The 20293-nt window shown below is 36.1% G+C and overlaps 1 protein-coding gene across 5 annotated transcripts in view; it reads right to left on the bottom strand.

Annotated features, from left to right (window-relative positions):
* Window positions 1-2065: 2065 nt before the first annotated feature.
* atp8a2 (ATPase phospholipid transporting 8A2) overlaps window positions 2066-20293 on the bottom strand; it is a 429846-nt gene continuing 411618 nt past the window's right edge. For all 5 annotated transcript variants that reach the window (XM_051926384.1, XM_028799509.2, XM_051926385.1 and 2 more), the window contains 2 exons: window positions 7226-7317; window positions 2066-2376 (listed from right to left, as the gene is read on the bottom strand). In XM_051926384.1, coding sequence (XP_051782344.1) covers window positions 2279-2376; window positions 7226-7317 — 190 coding nt within the window. In that variant the 3' untranslated portion in view covers window positions 2066-2278. The remainder of the gene's footprint in view (window positions 2377-7225; window positions 7318-20293) is intronic.

Genomic DNA, 20293 nt, shown 5'->3' with positions numbered 1-20293 from the left:
GTCCTATTAAATGCAGTAATTTCTTTTGAAATTAAAGAGAAAAAAAAAATACATGGCAGCATGAAGGACATTGTAGAAGCAGTTCAAATGTGAAGGTCTTGTAAGTACTGTAAGTATAAAAATTCAGCAGTGGTAATTGGAAAATGGGTGAATCCATTTGGAAACAAAAGAACTAACTTGACTTGTTGGAGCTGCTGTACATTTGGAAGTGAAAATCTTCCATTAAAAAGGAATTGAATTATATCATTTATAAAAAGCAAAAATACTTTGAACACTGCTGATAAAAATGAAATAAGTACTCATATGAAAAATGTATTTAACACAACAGAGCCCATTTTCAGTACATAAAAAGTGCTTAAGAATTCTGAAGTGCTATTTCTTTGGTCTAACACTTAATGAATGCACTTGATGTAATTAGAACGTTCAATAACAATAATACTACAGCATTACAAGGAAAGAATCCAATAGAGTTTAAAAGAAAGCAAAATATAGTACAAAATCAAACGCTGTAAACCCATAGATAAATATACATGCAAAAGTCCACACACAATTTGGTAGGTCCTTCATGCCTCGTAGTCTGTACTTACAATTTCCCTGTCCCTCTGACTTGTTAACAATTTTGATTCAAAATAAATCTACTTTTAAAAACATTTTTGCAGGGACATAAGAGACAGTGATAATATGGTTAATAAGTAAGTAGCTTTACACAGAGAAACACAATTTTTCCCAATTAAATGGAGAGTAGATATTTAAATCTGTTGAGCGAGTTAAATGTTTACAGCCAGTATGTTCAATTCAGAGGTTTCCTACTGTACAGTACATAACTTCCTTTGACTGATCCTCTTTCATGAATTCTTGCCATGTTTTTTAACACTGCAGAAAAGTTTAATGATTCGAACTGTGAGCTTAGGTGCCTGTGCTAGAAATTGATGTCCATAGGAGGCTGGTGAATACAACTGCAGAGCGTCACACTGTATTAAAGCCAAAGTAAAATGGATGAACTTTATTCTTTGTTTACTGTCAATCTGAAATTACTTTACAGTTTGGGATGAGCTAGAATAGTTTGGGACGACTTCTATGATCAGTACTCTCACATTTCTCTTTCTGTGATACTTTAGTAACCTTTGCTTTTTTTTTTGCAATCAGATGAGGCCTTCTTATACAGCTTTTTGGTTAGACCTCTAGTAAACAAGAACAAATTGGGGAAAAATATCATTTTGAATTTTAGTGGCACTTCATTTATATAAAATTCCAGTCTTTTTCAAGGGTTTATATGACATGTAAATTCTTTGGTGTTGTTGAAAAACTGAATAAAGCTGGATTTTAAAAACAATCAAAGTGAGAGCGCTACACAGAAACATGGCGACCACTTTAAAGGTGTTAGGATTATAAAATTTGCAATTTGAGCTCACCCTCTACATTGTTCCTATGAATCTTAATGCACACCACCATTATACAGTGATCTCGATTATACACCAGTCAGCTAGCAGAAGCATCAGGAACTGACTCCATATGTAAGTTACTGTAATTTCTAAGGTTACATCATGCCTCATAGCAATCAACATAACCATATGTTGACATTCAAAAGCAACCGTTCAAATTACAGGCTGGTAAAAAGACTCTAACATGCTACATTTTAGGGTTTGACTAATTAGTGAGATATCTTCATTATCATTGTTGAATGGCTAACTTTCGTCTACTGTGTCTCTACATGGTGTTCCAAGAAACAGGAGACACATCATTTTTAAGTTGCATGCATGCCCGGTGTTTTCATTCTTCTGTGCTGTTAGCATTTTTCTGACCCTAAAAATGAAAATTATTTTTAGGTGGCGAGTGTACAAACACAGTTAACCATTGATAACAACAAATAAAAGCAGCACCAGTCAATAAGATTGAATAACATCTTATATGCAGAAATTCATTAATTTCTTTTCACTTTAGCATATTCACTCAAAATAATTAAAGAAATCATTCCTACCAAAAGAATGAACAAATCTTTCTGAAGTAATCACAAGATTAAGCAGGAAACTAAATGTCAATCAATCCAATCACATCAGTAACCCGCTCAGGTTTGAGTCACAAGTTTAATAAAGATTCCATATTTTGGCTAAGGCCACAGAAGTAGGCAATCTAGTCTTTGTTTGGCGTTTATAAGTTTCTAAAATAATAAAAGCCATCATTTATTTCTGTATGCTTTTCTTCTTTCTTGAGCATATTTTATTCTAACCATTCAAAACGAACTTGGTGCAGTTCATGCTCGGGTAAGCTTATTGGTTTGTTATTCCATTTCAGATCTCTGTCTGGTTGTGTCATATGATCGGACAACTTGAGACTGAGAAACTACACCGTGCTCCTCTTGGGAAAAGGCATATCCATCTGGAAGGAAACAGACAAAACTATTAGGCCATTGTTAGTGTTAATGAGAGAATAAAATAGCAAGGTATCGTTACTAGCTCTGACAAACTTTCACATCATCATAGCCAAGCAGGGTTAGACTAATATATCTCATTTGTAAAGTCTGGTATTCACTAAAGAGGATTATTCAGAGTTCTACACATAAGTAATGCATACTACTGACCCAAGTATGTTTGTATTTTTCTAAATTATAGATGTAAACTACTCATACTGGTGTAGTGATGTTTGCTTACAGCAGTGATGCAGGAGAAAATGCCCAAGTTATTGTCCAGTGCCAGGGTAAACAGGTAAGAAATATTTACACATGTCGTAAGGCTTGTACCAAGCCTCATAAGCATATTGTATATTGTATGGATATCTAAAATACAGTATGTTATTTTTCTTTTTTATGTTATATTTATTTAGTTGTTTTTTATACTCTTTAAGAAATCCTTTCAGTAAGTATTACCGTGCAATACCATGGTATTACCGATTGTTTATTTTTTTAATATCTAATTGTTTTAGATTAAGTAAAAGCCCAAACCACCAACTAAACACGCCAACCCAGCTTCCAATAATCATTTAATTTAAGACCAAGCAGCGCAATTGCCAGTTGTCAGGCAGAGACGTCTGAGTTTTATTATGTTCTGATTCCTAAAAAAAAAAAGGGTCATAAGAAAAATAAAATAAAACCATGTTGTGGTTTCCCAGTGTTAGTTTAGGTGACCTTGGTGCACATAAGAACTAAATTTATAACAAGGGATTGTTCTGCCCTTAGAAAACTACTTATTTAATATTTATTTATTTTATGTGATTAGAAAAAAAATTATTATTTTTTTTACTTTTTGCTGTTTTACTTTGTTTTTTTTTTCTTTCAATTTAAGTATTTCTCCTCAGTTTACTCAATTAACTGCACTCAAACAAATAATAATTAAAAGATGCAAAAATGATAATTAACTAGAAGGGGAAGAAGTCTCAGTGTTACTTTACCAAGCAATTATGTAACATAAAATGTAATGGTATGAAAACATTAAAATACCTTGTGGGTAAAGAAAAGCTGTTTTACGTAAAAAATGCAGATAGAAACATATTTATTATCTTGCAACTAATGTTGTAGAGACAGGCTCTGGCCACCGTGACCCAAACAGATGGAAACTTGGGATTGGGAGGACAGAAGGCTCCTTGGGCATCTGTATAGTTTTCTGTGTTTTTGTATTTTGTTTGGTTTTCATCAGTTAACATCCATTATAGCTCATAAAGAGATGGGATACAGGACAGTGCAGGTGGGTACAGTTTCAGTTTCAGTGGAATCCATTGAAAAAAAATAACTATAGAGCAAAAGAAAAAGTTTTGATGAGAACACACTACATAGTGCAGAATGGCTTGTCAGGGCTGACTTGTATAAAACGTCTAAATGAATCCTGAATTGAAATTACCCAAGGTGCTATTTCAGCTGCACTGCTAGGGAGCTTGTTCCACTTATCATTGTGAAAAAATACTATTTTGTTATGTTTTTGAAGTTATTTGTTGTATAAGTTCTGCACATTTTACTTACTTGATTGTATACTATGTTACTTTATTGAAATAAAACGTGGTTTACAGTAAAAAATGGCATCACATGGTCTTATTAATTTTTGAAAAATAATTACTTTTATTGTGTTTCCTGTTGACAGACTTTGAATCCCAGCATTAATCTGTGTTGGAAGGCACATTTTTCATGGCCTAATTTAGAGAAAGATCCCCTGATCCTATTTAATTATTTTCTGTATTTGTCAACCTAGCCTTGAAGTCCGCTCATACCTACTGTATGTGTTAGTCTTTCAAAGGGTACAGCATCTAAAGCTCTTTGAAAGCCAAGCTGTGCAACATCACACATAACATTCCGTCATATTAGTAAAAACAGGATGTAAAACAGACTGGTCATTCTTTCATGCATTAGTGCTACTGGATGGCTATTTTTATATCACTGTCATTTTTTTTTTTTTTTTCATCTGCTATTTGCATTATAGCACATAAATTCCATGCTTGTTGAGAAGTTAGAGGGTATTTTCTTGTATATAGCAATCTAAAGTATCTATCTATCTATCTATCTATCTATCTATCTATCTATCTATCTATCTATCTATCTATCTATCTATCTATCTATCTATCTATCTATCTATCTATCTATCTATTTCTGATACATTATATATATTATTCATTTCTAGTTCAACAATTTCTGCACTCTGAATTCTAGCTTGACTATCATAGACTATCAAGTTGGGCTTTTATTTCTTTGATTTGTACTAAAATGGTAAATAGTTACATCTATTAATCCCAGTTCTTGTTTTCCATTATTTGATTAGATTCAGCCATTAAAAAGAATATTAAAAATACATTGTGGATGAGAAATGTCAGGGAGACCATGCTATGATATTTTCCCAATATTTGGGCTCATAGCAATGGTGTCTCTGCATTTAGGGCAAGTGGGGCATTGCCCCCCTCATTTTCCAATAGATGACGCTAATGTGCACAAATAAAATAAATAGTAAAACCACCTCAATAATTTAATGTATTGTTTATAAAAAACCCAACTTTTCATCACAATTTATTTTTTTCAGATTTTCCAAGTAATAGTTAATGCAATTTTTTCTTAAATAAAATACATTATTTTATAGTGTGTGAAATTCTTGTTGTGCTTGCACCCGCTTGTTGGTTTCTGGGTTGTTTGAACAAGCCGCTGGGACTGGACCGTGCAACAATTCTGGCAAACCTTTGCTCAGGTGGGTGACTGCAGCCTGAACTTTTTAGTCTCCCCTTGGGACTTCAAGCATTGAGCTTCATTGGCTGTTTTTTTAGTGAGTTTAAAACATTGCTGTTTTGGAGTGTTTAATCATTGTCATGAATCATGTTGATTACTTGTGCAGAGTATGATTTAATACTTTAACACTGAACAAAATTGGAAAATTTTGCATGTATGCTTTTGATATTGGGTATTTGTTTTTGATATTCAGATATCTTTTAATCCCATCTTTTGATATGTATGACAATATGTTGATAGATATTTTTGGGTGTGTTTTTTTAATATCATTATTTGCTAGACATTTTATCATCACTGTTGTCCAATTATCTTTTTTTCTGCCATGTCTATCAGCTCTGCCTTTCACCATTCACATGTGGTCAAGACAATGCTATTTATGGTCACTTTTCCCATCTCAGTTTATCTAAGCTGATTTAAGCCAAGATCCTTCAGAAAATAGCTGGTGGCCACATACCAGGCAAATGTGCTTAAGCAGAACAGCAGATCTTGTAAATTTTGCTTATTAGGTGCTTGATCATCTCTTCCTCTCATATGTGCACACATACACACTTTTTCTGTTTAGTTTCTCAGGATGGCTCCTCTCCTTCTGAGAGCATCTCTCTCCCAGGTAGGCACAGCCCTACCAGAATTTTCATCCTCAAAATGCCATTGGGTCAGAGTAGCACAATAATTAGATTTTTTTTAATTTAATATATTTAACTACTGTGATTTGGTTCTGCATAAGATTACAACATATTATATTTTTAATCTGACTGAAGTTAAAGTTGAAATTATATCCCTATAGGAAAAATGTTTCAATAGTTTACACCCAATGAAAATAATTGTCTTGTTTGGTCCTACTTAATTAGTTTAATAATTGTGAAATTAATTTAAATTTTCTCAGCAGTCTTTACAATGTAAAAAGATAAAGGTATGATACACATTGGTATACTGCCCAACCTTACCTCTGGGTAATTCATTGTGGGATTAGTTCTTGTGTTTGGAGTAAGGATGTTAGATAATAACTGAGATTAGAATGTTTAATATGTATATTTTTTCTTTGAATATATACAAATATTCACTTAAAGTTCCCTGGACTATATCCACATATACTCCCATGTCATGGCTGTCTGTCGATCAGACGACGACGCTGTCCATCCATTTGTCCATCTCTGTCACCTCCCCTCCTGTGTGTACACTTTCCTGGACCAATTCAGGAAAGGCAGATCCTGGGACATGATGGGCAAGTAAATTGCTCCCCAGGTGCAGTGGGATGGTCTCGATGGTGATATCTTGCTGTTCTCTTGTTGATGGGTGCGTTGTTGTTCAAAGTGATGGACTCCTTCAATTATTGTCCGTCTCCAAAGCACGCGGTCTCTAGCAAGTGTCCCATGCTGCAAATGTGGAATGGAGCAGGTCTTGAGATCAGACTTCAGATAATCCTTCCAGCATTTCTTCAGTCCACCTTGAGGTTGGTATCCTTCGCGAGTTCACCATACAGGACCATCGAGACTCATTCATGTGGTCCAGCAGAAGATCTGGCTGAGCAGAATGGCCTCAATACTAGTTGTTGAGAAGCATTGTAGAATTTTACTGTGTGGAAACCCTGCCCTCCCAAGTGATGCCCAAGATCTTCTGGAGGCATCAGAAGTGGAATGCTTCTAGTGTATGGATTTTCTTATTCCCATGTGTGGTACATATGATTAGACCAATAATCTTCTATATTCACAATAAATTGTTTGTAGAAGCTATATTTTTTTTAAGTTTCAGTGACATAAATTGCTTCTCCTTTTCAATCACTTTGCAAACAATTATCAATTACATATTGAAAAAAGTAATAATATATTGCTTTACTGCTTCTTCAACCTATTTATATTATACACTATATACAGTATGTATACATGTTCATGTGTCATTTTAATGAGAATATATACTGTATATAGGCAGTAGACAATGTTTTATCAACATTCAGACATGTCTTTGTTATTTCTGGACAAACACATGCCAACACAGCTATTAATTCCTAGGCAGAAAATTATATGGTGCACTTACGTGATACCGTCTGCTGGACAGAGTTGGCGCGTGCCAAGTTTGAAGATGTTTTTTTAAACACACGGGTCAGCAGGTGAGCTCGTTCATTGAGGCTAGAAACAAAAAGAATATATAATGTATTGAACTTAACTTTTTTACTCATTTTTAAAGTTTAGGCTGTAGTATATCTTTATGTAATTAACCTACACTTTATCTTATGTTTTTCCACAACTTTCAACATATCAACGTTTAAACAGATAAAAAATGTTTAAAAATGATCCTTTAGTATTTAGAAACTGAATAGTTCATGGCCACTGAACACATCATACCAGTAAAAGAAAATGTTATTATGACAACAATTATTGTAATTGAATGTTTGTCAAATGTGAACTATCATTTTTCTAAAAGGCGCAGTGAATGTGAAGACATCATGGTAATAAAAGATTCCAAATGTACTAAACACAAGCACTCTTGTGAAAATGTCAGACAAGCAGACAAATTGCTAAGGTTAAATTAGGTTTGGCAACCACATATTCTGATAGATGGCTTCCCTTAGTAGCTACATGGATGTTTCTGACTGTGTGGACGTACCTTGTTTCTTTGTTCTACATGACTCAGAAAATTAGCTAGAAAGCACATAGAGTAGATGCTGAATGGTAGGGATTATATAAAGAAATAAAAAAGTAACATCAAGTGTTCTTGTTCTTTGGTCCCTGTATGTCTTTTTTTGCAACTTATTCATTTCCCCACATTCATTCCCCCACAACTTAAATTTATTATGCTTCATTTGGAATATTTTTCTATATTTAGTTTTCTAGAACATTTTTTTTATCATTTAGGTTATTTGTTGTCACTTTCTTTACCATTTTCTTAGATCGTCTTGCATTACATTTTTGCTTTCTTGATTCTTTCTGATCTTGCACAATAATAAAATTGTCCCAATTGATGATTGAAATTAGTATTGATTCCAAAGCCAATCAGAAGATGGTGTCCACATTAGGAACACAAGGTTTGACAATCAAGGAGGTAGCATTCAATCCGTTATGCATGTTTGTTTAGCTAATAGTTAAACTATCCCAGTATCTTATCCAGAATCTTCTCAAAGGTTGTCAAGGTTTCTGCTCCAACTACATGTCTCAATACTGTAGTTTGTTCCACACTCCTGCTTTTGATTTGAATTATACATATAGATAGAACTTTATTTGTCTACTATTATTAGAACGTTAGGACATTAACACACTCTAGACGAGAACAGGCCATTCAGACCAACAAAGCTTGCCAGTCCTATCCAATTAATTCTTCTAAAAAAACATCAAATCGAGTTTTGAAAGTTCCTTAAAGTCTTACCGTCTACCACAGTACTTGGTAGCTTATTCCAAGTGTCTATTGTTCTTTGTGTAAAGAAAAACTTCCTAATGTTCATGCGAAATTTAACCTTAACAAGTTTCCAAACTGTGTCCCCGTGTTCTTGATGAACTCATTTTAAAATAACAGTCTTGATCCACTGTACTAATTTCCTTCATAATTTTAAACACTTCAGTCGTGTCACCTCTTAATCTTCTTTTGCTTAAAACTGAAAAGGCAAATATTTTTTTTAATATGCACTCTTTTAATCTTTCTTCATTATTCATCCCCTGTAGCCCTAGAATCAGCCTAGTAACTCTTCTCTGGACCTTTTCTAGTGCTGTTATGTCCTTTTTGTAGCCTGAAGACCAAAACTATACACAGTACTCCAAATGAGGCCTCACCAGTGTGTTATAAAGCTTGAGCTTAACCTCCTTGGACTTGTACTCCACACAGCAAAGTGCTGTATAACCTGACATTTTGTTAGCTTTCTTAATGGCTTCTGGAAGTTGATAGTGTAGAGTCCACTATGACTCCTAAATCCTTCTCATAAGGTGTACTCCCGATTTTCCGACCTCCCATTTTGTATTCAAACCTGACATTTTCACTTCCTATGTGTAATACTTTACATTTACTGACATTAAATTTCATCTGCCACAATACTTCCCAAGCCTGTATGCTGTCCAAGTTCTTCTGTAATGATTTAACAGATTCCATATTATCTGCCAATCCACCTATCTTGGTATCATCTGCAAACTTAACCAGCTTGTTACTTATATTCCAATCTAAATCATTTATAAATTTTAAAAATAGCAGCAGCCCTAGCACTGATCCCTGTGGAACACCACTCTTAACATTAGCCAATTCTGATGAGGTTCTTCGCACCATCACCCTCTGCTTCCTGTGTCTGAGCCAATTCTGCACCCATGTACAAACATCACCCTGAACTCCCACTTCTTTTAGTTTGATGCCCAACCTCTCATGTGGCACCTTACCTAATGCTTTCTGAAAGTCCAGATAAATAATATCATATGCTCCACTTTGATCATATCCTTTTGTTGCTTCCTCATAGAATTCCAGCATGTTGGTAAAACACGACCTCCCTCTTCTGAACCCATACTGACTGTTCAGAATAACTCCTCTACTTGCCATGTGCTCCTCAATCTTATCCTTAATAATTCCTTTCCTTAATTTTCCTGTGATGCCCGTTAAGCTTACTGGCATTTAGTTGCTTGGATCTGCCCCGGTCACCCTTTTTATATAACGTGATACTACTTGCGATTGTCCAGTCTTTCAGAATCGCCACAGTGCACAGTGACTTCCTAAAAATATGTATCAAGGATTTATATATGTTCTAGATCGCCTCCTTAAGATCTCGAGGGTAAATATTATCTGTTCCTGGTGATTTGTTTGTTTACAGCCTATTTAATCTGAGCAGCACTTCTCCCTCTACATTTCCTAAATCATTCAGAACCTCCTTAGCAGCCCCGTTTACTGTTGGGAGGTTATCCACTTCCTCACTTGTGAAGACCTCAGAAAAAGTTTAGAGAGGCCGCTATTTCACTTTGATTTCACTATTATAGTATCCGCTCTTACAGAGAAACAAAATTTTGTCATTTTCTTGTTTAGTTTTGTAGTATTTCATAAATGTCTAAAGTGGAAACCGTGCTGCTTCATTTCATGTACCACTGAATGTTATTTGCTGTAGTTTCAGTAAGGCCGGAGTTATACTTCACGCGACGCAACGCATGCTGCAGCGGACGCTCCTGCTACGCAAGCGTTTAAGTGTTTTTACTTGCGCGAGTACTTTACGTAAATCTGGAGGAATCCTCCAGGTGGCAGTGCGAGATATTATCACGGTGAGAACATGTTCGGCTTCTCTGTGTTGTGAATTGCCTAGAACACCCATTAAATTCCTATGACACCTTACCGCAATATCTCTGAAAAGGATGTTTATTGATTAAATCCAGGGATGTGTCCATTCCAGCAAGCATTGGGCACGAGTGAGAAACAATCCCTGGACGATGCCACGGCTCATCGCAAGGCGATTACAAGCACACACATACACTAGCGTCATTTTAGCGGCACCAAATCTGTATATCTTTGGAAGGAAACTGGAGCACAGTGAGGAAACCCAGCAGGAAAACGTGTAAACTCCAGGCAGGGAATATCAGCGACGTGACTCCCTGCAAGACAGCAGCACTAACGCTCTGCCACTGTGTCACCCCATGTGTGTAATTATTAACAGTATTCATTATTTAAATGAAATTACCGATTTATCTGTAAAATGTAATATACATACTTTAATGCTTTTCATCATGAAAGTGATATCAAGTATAAATCTAAGGATTCTAAATGTGCAGAGAATTGGAATATCATACATTTAATGTGCTCAGTGTGGCGATCTATTGCTGGCGATTCGCTGCTGTCAGGAGCAGAGAAAGCCCTAGAAAGAAAGATTGCACAGAAGATGGTATGTGAGAATTTTAAAACGTATCATGTCATTACGATCGGGAATATGTGACACTTGAATATAAAAGCACCATGAATACATCTGTATGTCGGCATTTTGCTTCACCACATCGAACCATTTATCAAATATTGAAGCGCGCACACCGATCTCGTAGGATCCGCAAAGTGGCTTTCTGTCACATGTAGATAGTAGACAGAGACTCTGACGTCACATTCCAACTTTTAGCACACTGCGTCACCCGACTTTTTGCTGGTACTGCAACTTAATTTCTGAGGACCTGCTCAGAGGACGCATCAAATGAACGCTCAGAACGTGTGGCGGCCATGATGCGGGCGCGAACGTGTTCTGAGCGTGAAGTATAAATGAGCCCTAAGTGTGCCTTAAGGTAAAGGTTTGGCTTTCAAAGACTTACAGTATATAGGTAGATGCATTTCCCATTTGTCCCATAGCATATGAATACTAAATTAAATTGTTATAGAAGTAATCAAAACATGGACCTTTGACTTCCTGTTCCCATCTCTGCTACCTCTGAACTGAATGGTGTTTGTTGTCACTCTTCTCAGAGCACATGCTGTGTTGAAAATGTGTGCACAGCAATACCAATGAAGGGCTCATGCCTTTCCTGTAAAAATTTGAGCACTATATTTTGAGGGTCAGTGAGTCCCTAAGTGCAGCAGCACTCTTGACCAACCGTGTTTGAGTTTTCACAGATGCCAGAGAAACAAACAACTGCTCTCCTACGTTTAACAGTTGTGATGAAAGAAGAGAGTGCTAATGTCCTTGCTCCTGCTAGCTGCTTTAAAAAAAACAGAAAAAGTTAATATTTGACAACTGAAACTGGCAGTAATGAATAACAAAAATTACATATATATATATATTAGAAAGTAGGCATTTGCAAACAGTAGAAACCGGGTTGCTTGCTGTGGGATATTTTTCAGATTAACTTTAGCTACTGTAATAAGGTGCTATATTGCGCCTGACCCAGCACAGACTCACATGGAGGCATGTGTAAAAATAACACAAAGACTTTACACGTCTTCCCCGTGAACCCCACAGGCACAACACAGTCCAAAATAGCACAAGCAAAAACACAACACTCCCTTCTGGCACCACCACTCCTCCCGTCAAGCTTCGTTCTCCTCCTCCCAACTCTGGCCACTGAGTGGTGGTTGCTGGCCCCTTTTATAGCCCACCTGAAAGTGCTCCAGGTGCTTGATCACCTGTTTCCAGTTGCACTTCCGGGTGGGGCTGAAGACTCGTCCAGCTGAGCTCAGGGACCCATGCAGCGCCCCCTGGCGGCCACCCCAGATCCCAACATGGCTGTGCAGAACTCCATCTCCCATGGAGCCCTGCGGGAAGCTGAGGCACCACCGTTAGCCAGGGAGGCTGCCACCAAGCGTCTCGGGGAAGGTATTGAGCAGCCCATGGTTGCTCCCCCGAAACATATGTCGAAGGGGCGTCCCGGCCGGTCATGGGACCCAGCTGTCCGCCACACTACCTTACTGACATATTTATAAGGTAAACCCTTTAATATACAGTACATGTAGAAGAATACAAGAATTCTAATGGTTTAAAATAAGCATGCTATAGTAACACTGGTAAATAAAGACTAATAATCGTGTAAAGTCAATGAAAAAACTAACAAAAATAGTGAAATAAGTCCATTACTGGGCTGTTTAAATGTCATCTTTAAAGAGTCTACTAATTGACCTGTAATCCATCAAAGACCTAAACCTCATGTCAGGGATTAGCTAATTTCTTACTGAACTCAAGCAACATGACATCATGACGTCTTGGTTTGGCAGCAGTTTTACAGCAGTGTGTAATGACAAGCTAAACTGAATGCAATGGTTATAGTCTCAGACAACTGTAATTAATGATCATAAATTCAACTGACTGTGTTTAATGCCTAGACAGCAGTTACTTCAGACATTTTCTGCGCTCTTACAGCATACAATAAAGCCTCGTGCTTCTTCATAAATCACAGAGAAACCATGAAGAGCTGACAAATTGCCTCTTAAAATTTAAAGGGCAAAATCCACAATGTATTATGTGTTAAACACAAGCCCTTTCCAGTAAATACAAGTTCCATATAAATAAATAGCTATCATGACTAGAAACTTAAATGAAGGGGAAAAGGAGATTTTGTACCAAAGTAAACAGTGCTGCCCTGAACTTTAATTAGAGTCTAATACAATTTTTCTGTAGGCCATATGTATTAAGGTAACCATATTACTTTATGACTTATTTAGTACAGCAAAATGTCACCACAGTATTATATGCTATATTTCATTTCATAAATACATATATTAGATGAATGACCCTAGACCCACTAGTGGCCACCATAGCTAATACTGCTAATCCTCATCATGGCATATTATCCCCGAACCCTTTTAGCCACTGACTCATTCCAACAAAATGTGCTCAGAAGTACTGCAATGGTTATTTTTTTGCATACAGTGATCAGACTATCCAATGACTCCTATCACTGTACCCATCTTTAGTTTTACCAAATATAACAAAACACATTGGCATTGGGGAAGTCTATCCATTTATCTGTTATAATGATTACTATACACACATTTCCAACATTCATCACAGCTATGCAATAGCAAGAGATTTTGTAGTCCTTGGCAGGAAGTTTGCTTAAACTGAAAATATGCATACATTTGATATTTTTATTTTATAAATGGATGACAAACCACTAAAGCAGATTACAATAAACCATAATATTCAGCCTCTAGTGTCATGAAATGGTCTAAATGGGTACAAGAAAAAAGAGCAACACCTGTAGATCTTAAAATTTTGAAAGATCCCTCTGGCAATCAAACATTTACCAGCTTTGACACTACCAGATAACAGAGATCTATATAGATGGTTGTGAACAATGTCTACTGTAGTGACACTAAGGCTGACAGAGACATGGAACAAACTATAAAGGAACTTTATATAGACTCTTACTTACAGGGTTTAGAAAAATGAACAATATGCCCATTGAATGCTCAGATTGTATAATTTGTTAGTGAGACTGCATCTGGAGTACTGTTTGTATGTTCTGGTCATCTTGCTAATAAAAAAAAAGCAGAGCAGCACTAGAAACTATGCAGAGAAGACCAAGCAAGTGTTTCTGTGGACTAATGAGCGTGTCCTGCTCTGGGAGACAACTGAAATTAAACCTTCAGTCTTGAGAAGAAGGGCCTGCATTGAGACATAATCCACGTATTCCAAATTCTAAGAAGCATTGATACAGTTAATCCAGCATAGTTTTTTCAATTAAATAGTGAAAAACAAACTTCAGGATGCTGGTCGAAATTAATGGGAATGTACACTGAAGATGCAAGACAGGATGCATCTCTTCAAGTTAAGGTAATGGGAATGTTGAGCAAACTAGCCTCGACAACTTTTATAATTATCTGGATGAGATTTTGGAACAAATTAGCTAACCAAATACACTGGATGGGTTGAGTGCCCCCTTCTTGTTTGTCAAAGTCCTTAAGATCATATGTTCTTATTACTGCATGTACAATAAAAACTGTCTTGTATTTTTTGTCAAATGTGTTTGAGTCAATGTCATTTGCATTTCACATACTCATAGAAGGTGCATGAGTGATTCTTCATAACCGTGTTTGCTTAAGCATTGTTCTAACTCAACAGGATGCCTTCTCTGCCAGTTTTTAATTTATGTCTGAAACAGTAAGGCTAAAGAGCCAAAAATTTGAATACGTACTAAATAGGTTTTAAGTAACACTAAAGGTTGTGGCCTTAATTTGTCGTTAGCCGTCTTTTTAAATTGCCATATATTACTGCTGTACCCTTTATATCTCAGATTGGCATGCTAGTGTGACTTGGTTGTTGTTACTTCAGTCCCTACTATTCACTTTGAGAATCTGAGTAAGTCATCTCATCTGCCAGCTTTCCATCTGTAGTATTATGTGAACATCTGTAATATGCACTTGCTACATTTGGAAAAACATGTCTTATAAGCATTAGTGTTGAAGTAGTAGACTTATGAAATTTTCTACTTGTACTGGTAGTGATTAAGGCTTTGGATTTCAAACCCTGAGGTTGGTTGTTCAAATCCCACTACTGACATTTTCTGACCGTGAGCAAGTTGCGTGACCTGTCTGTGCCCCAATTGGCAAAAGCAAAACAAATGTAACCAGTTGTACCTCAAATGTTGTAAGCTGCCTTAGATAAAGGGGTGCGCCAAATAAGTACTGTAAATAGAAATAATTGCACACGACAAAATCACACACAAAAGGTCAGTCATAAGCAATACAGTAGGTTTAACCTGTTGTGATGATACTTGATTAAATGTTGTGCTTCTGTACTTCTCTGAAATAATTTCAGTAAGTTTAGTCCATCATTTTTATATTGCTAAGCTAATAGCAAAATGTTTTTATCATGTTAAAGTCTGTAAACTTAGTGGAGTTTTCCTTTCCTAAACTGAATAAAGTTACTGAATATTATAGATTGCTCTAAGAATTTGGCATATGGGTTTAATAGTGAAAAATTTATACATTCTAAACATTTAATTTTTCAGTACTGTGCTTTGAAATAAAAATAACCAGTAGAAAGAAATATTTATTGATAATATAAATTCATATACTGTATGCAAGAATTTAGGAGTAGTTTCAAGACTAACATTCCTACTCCTTAAGTTGTGATGTCCATTGTTGTCCCTAAGGTAATCCAGGGATCACAATGCTGCTGGAAATTCTAAATGTACAAATACATAATTTATCTTCCACACATGTCTGCCACTACTGTGTACAAAAAGTTAAATGAATTAAAAGCTGTTCTGTATTATAAACCCATTAAATAGTACAACATGAACACATGGTGGTACTGCAGCCTTACAGCTCCAAAGTCCTGGGTTTGAATGCTGATACGACCTCTTTGGAGTATGCATGTTTGCCCCATGTCTGTTGGTTGGCAACTCTACAGTGACCACAGCATGAGTGTTTGTGAGTGTGTGCATTTCCCAACTTGAGCCCTTTGCTGTTTGGATAGGCACTGGCTTCCTACAATCCTGAAATGGATAAACGGGTTGGAACATACAGTACATGGGTGGATGAATGGATGTGTTGGTTGTAGTGTAAAGGATGTGTGCATATTGATTAGTGTGGTAGCAAAAAAATGTTCCTCTGAGAAACTGCAAATGTTTTCTGTGGGTCACATGCTTCCTTGATACATAGTTATATTTATAGTAGACTAATGATTGAATACAAAAAATACATAGAACACAATATTATTAAGACCATTTGTTAGGAAACACAACTTAGAATGTACTTTAATTTAAACAGGAAATATTCCTGCAATTCAGTAAACATAAAACCAGTTTAGGGCTGAGAAATAATATTAAAGTAGCAATCTTAAACTTGCAACAAGGGTCTCAGTGGATTGAATTTCATGCCTGAAATGATGGCACAATGGCAATATTGGGCTTTGTACAAGAAAGAAGTGAAGAATGTGATACAAGAAGGGACAACTGTAAACAGTCCTTAATGTGACAGTAGAAGAATATCAAAACCATACATTTAATACTATACAGAAGAGAATAAGAAAGTTAAAAGACTTTAAACTTTCAACCCTAACATAAAAATTTACATGATTACACAGTTTTGTACTGAAGAAGATGCAGTATATGGAAATGTTAGTTAATCCATAATATGGAGAATGTGCTTACATATTTTCTTACGGAGACTGGCTGTGTAGGAAAGGTAGCTTTCCTGGAATTATAGTCTAGCAACATTGAGTGGGTGGTTCAGTGGTAGTCCCACACCACAGTGTGTGCCATCCCCTTTAATATTATTGTGTCTGCCTATAGTTTAAGTACATCCTATGCCATGCAAAGTATCTGAATGACGTACAGTATTAGACTGTGTGTGCATAACATAATATAAAAAGCAGAGTACATGGCATGGCAACTGGGGAATCTTCTCACAGTAACACAAAAAATGATGGAACCAATCCTTCTGGTTTCAAGGTCTTAGTGAGGTTAAATGAGTGATGAATGTGTAAATGATTCACTCTGGTCTCTTTATTGATTAAAAAAAAAGGCCACTCGGGACGCAAAAAAAAATTTCCTTTACTGCTTCTGTCACCTGCAACAATAAAAGCATTCAATCAACCATTGTTTCTCACTGATCAAGTGCACCATTTCATAAACATAATCACTGCTTCCAGAATACTTATATTTTCCTTTGTGGGAAAAGAACTATCACAGCAACCCTGTCCGCTCCATAAATATTCGCCAAACATCATGCATGGCATTATAATTAAGTACATCTTCTGTATGTGATACCACTTCCAAGTATCTCCACACAGCACACTGAATGTTGAACATGGGTTATGTTGATAATTCAGTCCATCTAGTTCCTAGTGCAGTACCAGATCAACTTTACGTTTTCATTTTGTTAACGGGTCCATTCTCCCTTCACCTCCATGTTAAAGAATGAGGCCACCTTCTTCCCTGCATGTGTGACCAAAACATTTACCTATCTAGTCCTATTAATGTTGTTTTCTGAAAAGACCTCACTCTTGCGACCTATCTGTCCACGTAATCTGTGAACATTTAACAGCTGCATTTAGTGGCAATGTGTTATTGGTTAGTAGTGTAACTAAAAGATAGAAAAAGTTACAACCAAAAATATCTTTTATTGTCAGGTGATAACTCAATACTTCTTTAATGAATGCCTGGATATAAAAGACAGCCACCTTTCCTTACTTAATCTGATCCCTCTTGAGTTACACCAATAAAATGAACTGCTTTTCATGCTCTCGCCAGCATTCAAGATTCACTTTTGAACATGTTAGATTGGTGTAAAAAATGAAATGTCACCCTGTGGCTGCAGGTGGTGAAATCTAAAATGTTGTGGTATTCAACTAAGAACGAAGTATGTATTAAATTACTTAGTTATTGCAAATATTGGCTACAAAATATTAACAGTTTAATATAAAAAATATTATAAATGCATGTTAAAAAATTAAGATCCTATAAACTACAGTATATGTTCATTTCCAGCTCTGTTCAGACAACAATATAAAATAGTAACTCAAAATGAATTTCCTGGAAGTATATGTGGAAACACACTTCTAATGTACATTAGAAAGTGCATTGTAAATGACCCATCCCATATTAAAAAAAGAAAACTGAAACCAATAATGTGAAACTGTGCTCCCTAATGTTTTAGTGACATTGGTGATAAATTACTCTCAATTAAGCAATCCATCAAGAGCTATGATCTAAGTTTCTGGGCATTTAAAAACAACAGCTTATTTTATTACTTGGGACTTCTTAAAACATGCAGTCTGGCAATCAACAAGTTTTTTTTTCCTGCCATCAAGCAGTCATCAAAGAAAGGAATTAGACTGGTAAGCAGTGTTTTAGATGTTGAGTACTACAGCAGTCATAACAAAAGGGATTAACGCTGTTCAAAGACACAGCTGCAATTAGGCAGTCATTAGTACAAACTACTTGAAAGTGCAGGGATGGAAATATGCTAGGGGTATCTTGGCAGAATAAGGACAATGCTAAATGTCAGGGTCCTCCCTGGAGGAGGAGGAGGAGATTAAAAGCCTGTCGAAGCCACTTTGTACAAAACCCTAACTTCATGGTAAAAAGAATGCATTTATGAAGCTGAGCCATAAATAAGACCATCATTTTCTGCTCGGACACTTGCTGGTTTTTGGGAACCTAGCTGATCTAAAAACATACTTTGCATAAACCTTTGTGTTCCAGATGAAAAATAATTCAAATTGATGGTGTTGAAATAGTGGATCAACAGCGCCATAACAGTCTTGATAGTATTTAAAAATGCTTTACTCCTTGTAAAGACAGCATTTTGCCAATTCCATTTTCATTTTGTGACAATTGGTAAATATTTTCAAATATATGGTTTGCTCTGTTTCTGCTTTAACTTTATTAGAAATTGGCTTGGTACTGTAGATGAAGATCTTCCAAAAAAAAAAAAAGAAAATGTTTACGTGTATTACTAGTATCTGTGCATTTTACATCAGTTTATTCAAGCTGAGCTCATGAGGGGGCTGTGTACAATGCAGGAAACACCCCTTGATGAGGAGCCCATCCATCACAGATCCTAGTCATGTGTACATCCACACTCATGGGCAAATTTAGAATCACCAGTTCATCTAACATGCTCATCTTTTTGGGCATGAAGGAGTGAAACTGAAGTACCTGGGGAAAACACCCATTCAGCCATGGGGAGAACTGGCAAACTGTACACGGACAAAGACAGGGTGACGGATTCAAGCTGCGGATGTAGTTTTCGTTTAGCCATCAATGCTAACCACTGTGCTTCTGTGTTCCAATTATTATTATTTGAACACACAGTGTATAGTGTATATAAAAAACTTTGGAAAACAAAAAAGCTCATAAATGTGTGGTTGAACAATTAAAACAACGTGACCCAAGTAATATCCCACTGCCATAAACAAATCTCTTATCCATCCAGATTTGCCGTAGTTTTATAGTTCATGCCATTCAGTGTCAGAGTATACTTAAATAGACACTCAGAGAATATAAGGCTGTGGAATCATGTGCTTAGGAAAAAAGTAACACAGACCAAGTATAAAAATGCAGATAAAGCCTCTAGTATTGGTAGTTGAAAGTGGGGGAGAGAGGCTCAAATGCTACTACATCCCATTGACTGCTGTGTTAAGCTTTTTCACAGGAGCAATGAATGTTTTTAAAGTGATGTCTAAATAAGTATTTTAATTTTTCATAAGAGAAAACACGTTTTTGAACTAGGCACCAGTGATTCCAATTACTGTGTACTTTATCTAATCTCATTACAATTTTAATATTTGTTTAGCAATTCTTTAAATTGTGAGGCCTGAATCTTATCTCACTAGATTATGTTGTTCTTAAAACTAATCTATGCAAAAACACTCATTATATCAATGCTTGGTCCAAATGTGCAAATCTAAGGCAGACAAAATGAGTATGTTAAAGTTACACATGTTTCACTTATCCTTATCTTATCTAACTATCAGTGCTGTCACTCTACTATTGTGATATGAATGAAAGCAGTGAGGGATGTGTTTCTGAGCATGAAGCCACAACAGCAGTCAGGTCATACGGGAGGTCATTCCTCTGGATTCCATATCTGCTTGGCCATTTCTAATGGCAGACTATTTAGCTTACATGATTTTTTTTATTCTTACAAAAAAAAAAACTGTACATGTTAAGTTAACATGGTTAATGTAAAAGTAATTTGGTTTATGTATATGTATTGGTAAATGTATGT

Source organism: Erpetoichthys calabaricus, chromosome 4, assembly GCF_900747795.2.
Source record: "Erpetoichthys calabaricus chromosome 4, fErpCal1.3, whole genome shotgun sequence".
In the NCBI taxonomy this organism is placed as follows: domain Eukaryota; kingdom Metazoa; phylum Chordata; class Cladistia; order Polypteriformes; family Polypteridae; genus Erpetoichthys; species Erpetoichthys calabaricus.
Note: the sequence above shows the minus strand (reverse complement) of the source record. Positions and strands in the feature narration are given on the sequence as shown.